Genomic DNA, 4,965 nt, shown 5'->3' with positions numbered 1-4,965 from the left:
TCACCGATGGTTCCATCCACCATCCCATCGACATTGACGGTTCCATCCACCATCTCGATCGACGCACTCCGTTCACTGGCTCCATCCGCCATCCTTTCTTAGCCAACGGTTCCTTCCGCCGTCATCGCTAAGTGAGGATAATCGAGAGTGTATCACAATCTCGTAAACTACCACAAAAACATAGGGAAGACAGTGACTCGGTCACCCGTTGACTCAAGAATGAGTCTTCAACACAACAAATCACACACATCATAGCTAAGAAAGATTCTAGGAAAGACTTGGGTTGCAATGAAATCCCTTATTGAATAACATCAAGAAGTTACATCTTTGATTTTGGAATTAAAACAAAAGGTAGCGACCGCTACAACATGGATAAGTGGAATACAATTCCAAAAGAAATAAAGTCTCGAGTTCAAAATAAAGCGGTGACAAGGTCACTAACAAAACTAGCCCATTCCCGAGCTAGCTCCTCGGTGTTATCAACTTCGTCAGCGTTCAACCGGACGCTTTCCTCTTGCAGCATTCACGGTCGCTCCTGCTTCAACCTTTGGTGCCTTGCAATCCCTTGCCATGTGTCCTGGCTTATTGCAGTTAAAGCACACTCTACGGTCTTCCTTGCAGACATTAGCGTAGTGACCTACTTTTCCGCACATAAAGCAAGTCACCTCCTTACCTTGGGCTTGGTTACTCTGACCTTCATAGGTTGCACCATTTGGTGTGTTCTGGCCCGTAACTCGATTGTTGCCTTGCTGGTAATCGTAAGGTTTCCCTTTTCTATGTCCTGCATGATCTTGATGGCTTGTCCTGATTGGCCCCCCGCTATCGGATCGACCCCTCTGTCTGTTCTCCATCGACTCTACTTCCCGGGCTTTCTCAACCACCTGTTGATAAACCCTGATCCCCACCAGCCTGACAGACTTCTCGATCTCGTTCCTCAAACCCCTCAGAAACCTGTTGCAAAGGTAGGCCTCATCCACCCGCACTTGAAAGAAACGAAAGTGCTTGGATAAAGCCTCCAGCTTGGCTGCATACTCCCCGACAGTCATCGTCCCCTGTCTCAGCCTGAGGAACTGGAGAACCAGTTCCTCTCTAGCGGTCTCGGGAAAATACTTGTCCATGAAAGCCTGCTTGAAAGACTCCCAGGTGATAGCCTTATGATTTGCAGTCATCAACTGCTTAGCGCTTCTCCACCAATACTCAGCGTCGCCCTTCAGCATAAAGGCGGCAAAATTCACCTTTTCAGCATCTGGGGTACGGAGGGTCTCAAAAATCTTTTCCATCTCTTGGATCCATAGATCAGCCTTCTCCGGTTCAAACTCGCCTTCGAACCTAGGTGGTCCGTGACGATTGAAATTAGTTCTCATCCTGACCTGATCTTGCGCCAGTTCCCTCTCAGCCCTTTGTGCCCTTCTAGCATCTTCCTCAACTCTCTTGGCATTTTCATCAACTTCCCTCTGGGTTTGTGCTGCGGTCTGTGCAGCGGCAACTTGCTGGGAAACCACTTGTGCCAGCTGTGCCATTGCTTGAGCAAGCTGTCCATTGGTTGGGTCCTGTCTCGGCGGCATCTTCCTGCTTGGAAATAGGACCACAACCCAATGCCAGTGCCCCAAATATACTAGTAATAATCTTAAGGTATAAATAAGCAATCTTTAACCCAAGTACCATGACAATGATACTAGTGACTCAAGCAACGCTTTCGCAACATCTATGTTCACTCTGAACGGTAGAAAAGCTTCAGAAGATCTGAAGCCTTACAAGCTCTGATATGGACTCAGTCACTTGAAGTTCTGAAGATCTAGACGTTCTGACAACCCAGACACTCTGAAGGTTCAGATGTTCTGATGGTGTAGAAGACTCTGAAGATCCTGAAGCTGAAAAGTGGAAACTCTGATGTCCAGATGCAAGATGGCTTTGAAGACCAAGTACTTCCCTCTGAGTTCAGAATCAGAAGATACAACGGTCAGAGGATCTCTGCTTCCCTCTGACTCTGATCAACGAGCTTCACAAGTTCCAACATGAAGCATTCCCCTGATCAGAAGTCCACTAGGTTAAAGGTCAAGTCACTTTCCAAAGTACAAAAGCAAATGTACTATCCTGACGACCTACCTAACATTCTCATCCACATCAGAAGCTGGAATTTCCAGAACTGCCCTCCAATGGTAGCATTCTCATGCAACGTTCAAACCCTAATCCTTGGAGTATAAATAGAGGCTGAAGATTAAAAGATGCGGTTGGAAGAATCTCACACGCAAAAGCTATATTCAAACCTTCTAAGCATTCTTTCATCTGAATTCATTGTGTTTACTATTAGCTTTTCAGAAGCAAATTTCTTTGTAAACATTCTTTCTTAAACAGTTGTTTAGTTACCTTTAGGAGATCAAGTTTGATCGGATCCTAGAGAAGACTAAGAGAGTGAATCTTAGTGTGAGCTAAGTCAGTGTATTGTTAGTCACTTGTAGGTTTCAAGTGCAGTTGTAACAAGTACCTGATTAGTGGATTGCCTTCATTCTAAGAAGGAAGAAATCACCTTAACGGGTGGACTGGATTAGCTTGAGTGATTCATCAAGTGAACCAGGATAAAATCCTTGTGTGCTTTTCTATCTCTTATCTTAAGCACTTTATTTGTTCTCGAAAGATTTGCCAAAATCTTTAAGGTGGAAGTTTTATTCTGAAAACGTTTATACAAACCCCCCTTTCTACCGTTTTTCATACCTTCAATTGGTATCAGAGCGCAAGTTATGATTACCACACCTAACAGTGTTCAGTGATCCGGGCCGGTGTGAAAAACAATGGCTACCACCAGTGAAACGCAAAAAGATGGTTACAATGCAAAGCCTCCCATGTTCGACGGTCAAAGGTTCGAATATTGGAAAGATAGAATTGAGAGTATCTTTCTGGGCTTCGATGAAGATCTCTGGGATATTATTGTGGATGGCTATGAGCGTCCAGTTGATGAAGAAGGCAAGAAAATCTCCAGATCAGAGATGACTGCTGAACAAAAGAAGCTTTACTCACAACACCACAAAGCTAGAGCTATTCTTCTGAGTGCCATTTCCTATGAAGAGTGCCAGAAGATTACAGACCGTGAGTATGCCAAGGGAATCTTTGAATCCCTGAAGATGTCTCATGAAGGAAAAAAGAAAGTCAAAGAATCAAAGGCGTTGTCTTTGATCCAAAAGTATGAGTCCTTCATCATAGAGCCCAACGAGTCCATAGAGGACATGTTTTCCAGATTTCAGTTGCTGGTAGCTGGAATAAGACCTCTCAACAAAAGCTACACTACAAAAGATCATGTCATAAGGGTCATCAGAAGTCTTCCTGAAAGCTGGATGCCTTTAGTGACCTCAATAGAGCTTACAAGAGATGTCGAGCGTATGAGTTTAGAAGAACTCATCAGCATTCTGAAATGTCATGAGCTGAAGCGCTCAGAGATGCAAGATCTGAGGAAGAAATCTATAGCCTTGAAATCCAAATCTGAGAAGGCTAAATCTGAGAAGTCAAAAGCTCTCCAAGCTGAAGCAGAAGAATCTGAAGAAGCATCAGAAGATTCTGATGAAGATGAGTTGACTCTGATTTCAAAAAGGCTCAACAGTATCTGGAAGCACAAGCAGAGCAAGTACAAAGGCTCTGGAAAGGCCAAAGGAAAGTCTGAATCCTCAGGCCAGAAGAAGTCCTCAATTAAGGAAGTCACATGCTTTGAGTGCAAAGAATCAGGGCATTACAAGAGTGACTGTCCAAAATTGAAAAAGGACAAGAGACCAAAGAAGCACTTCAAGACCAAGAAAAGTCTGATGGTGACTTTTGACGAATCAGAGTCAGAGGATGTTGACTCTGATGGTGAAGTCCAAGGACTCATGGCTATTGTCAAAGACAAAGGAGCAGAGTCAAAGGATGTTGTTGACTCTGACTCAGAATCAGAAGGAGATCCTAACTCAGACGATGAAAATGAGGTATTCGCTTCTTTCTCAACCTCTGAACTGAAACATGCTTTGTCTGATATCATGGATAAGTATAACTCTTTATTGTCTAAGCATAAAAAGTTGAAAAAGGACTTATCTGCTGCTTCTAAAACTCCTTCTGAACATGAGAAAATCATTTCTGATTTGAAAAATGATAACCATGCTTTAGGAAATTCTAACTCTGTGCTCAAAAATCAAATTGCTAAGTTAGAAGAAGCTATTGCCTGCGATGCCTCTGATAGTAAGCATGAATCTAAGTATGAAAAATCTTTTCAAAGATTCCTGGCTAAAAGCGTAGACAGAAGCTTAATGGATTCAATGATCTATGGCGTAAGCAGAAATGGAATGCATGACATTGGCTATTCTAAACCAATTATAAATGAGCCTTCTATGCCTAAAGCTAAATCTTTGTATGAATGCTTTGTTCCCTCTGGTAGCATATTGCCTTATCCTTTACCTGCTGAAGTTGCTAAACACCCTCTCAAAAAGGGATCTTTCTCCATGTCTAAATATCATGCAAAAATTCCTTTACATTACCATGTTGAGAAACCCAAGGTGATCAGAACCTCTGGGGTAACTAACAAGAGAGGACCCAGAAAGTGGGTACCTAAGGATAAGATTATCTATGTTGCAGATATCCTTGATAGCTCCACTGAAACACCAATCATGGTATCTGGACAGTGGATGCTCGCGTCACATGACGGGAGAAAGGCGTATGTTCCAAGAGCTAAAACTTAAGCCTGGAGGCGAAGTTGGCTTTGGTGGCAACGAAAAGGGTAAAATTGTTGGTACTGGTACTATTTGTGTAGATAGTAGTCCATGCATTGACAATGTTTTGTTGGTAGACGGCTTAACTCATAACTTATAATCTGTAAGTCAATTAGCTGACAAGGGTTATGATGTTATCTTCAATCAAAAGTCCTGTCGGGCTGTAAGTCAGATTGATGGCTCTGTTCTGTTTAACAGCAAGATGAAGAACAACATTTATAAGATCAGATTATCTGAG

The 4,965-nt window shown here is 42.9% G+C and overlaps 1 protein-coding gene across 1 annotated transcript; it reads right to left on the bottom strand.

Annotated features, from left to right (window-relative positions):
* Positions 1-488: 488 nt before the first annotated feature.
* LOC130719409 (uncharacterized) lies at positions 489-1,565 on the bottom strand. Its single transcript, XM_057570035.1, has one exon. It carries the CDS (start codon positions 1,563-1,565, stop codon positions 489-491), a length of 1,077 nt encoding a protein of 358 aa, XP_057426018.1.
* Between the last annotated feature and the right edge of the window lie 3,400 nt (positions 1,566-4,965).

The sequence above is a fragment of the Lotus japonicus genome, chromosome 5 (genome assembly GCF_012489685.1).
Source record: "Lotus japonicus ecotype B-129 chromosome 5, LjGifu_v1.2".
Classification (NCBI taxonomy): Eukaryota; Viridiplantae; Streptophyta; class Magnoliopsida; order Fabales; family Fabaceae; genus Lotus; species Lotus japonicus.
The sequence above is the reverse complement of the archived record's forward strand: the minus strand, read 5'-3'. Positions and strand labels throughout refer to the sequence as shown.

Excerpts from the sequence above, each read along its gene's own strand:
- LOC130719409 (XM_057570035.1), bottom strand. The coding sequence starts at position 1,565 with ATGCCGCCGAGACAGGACCCAACCAATGGACAGCTTGCTCAAGCAATG.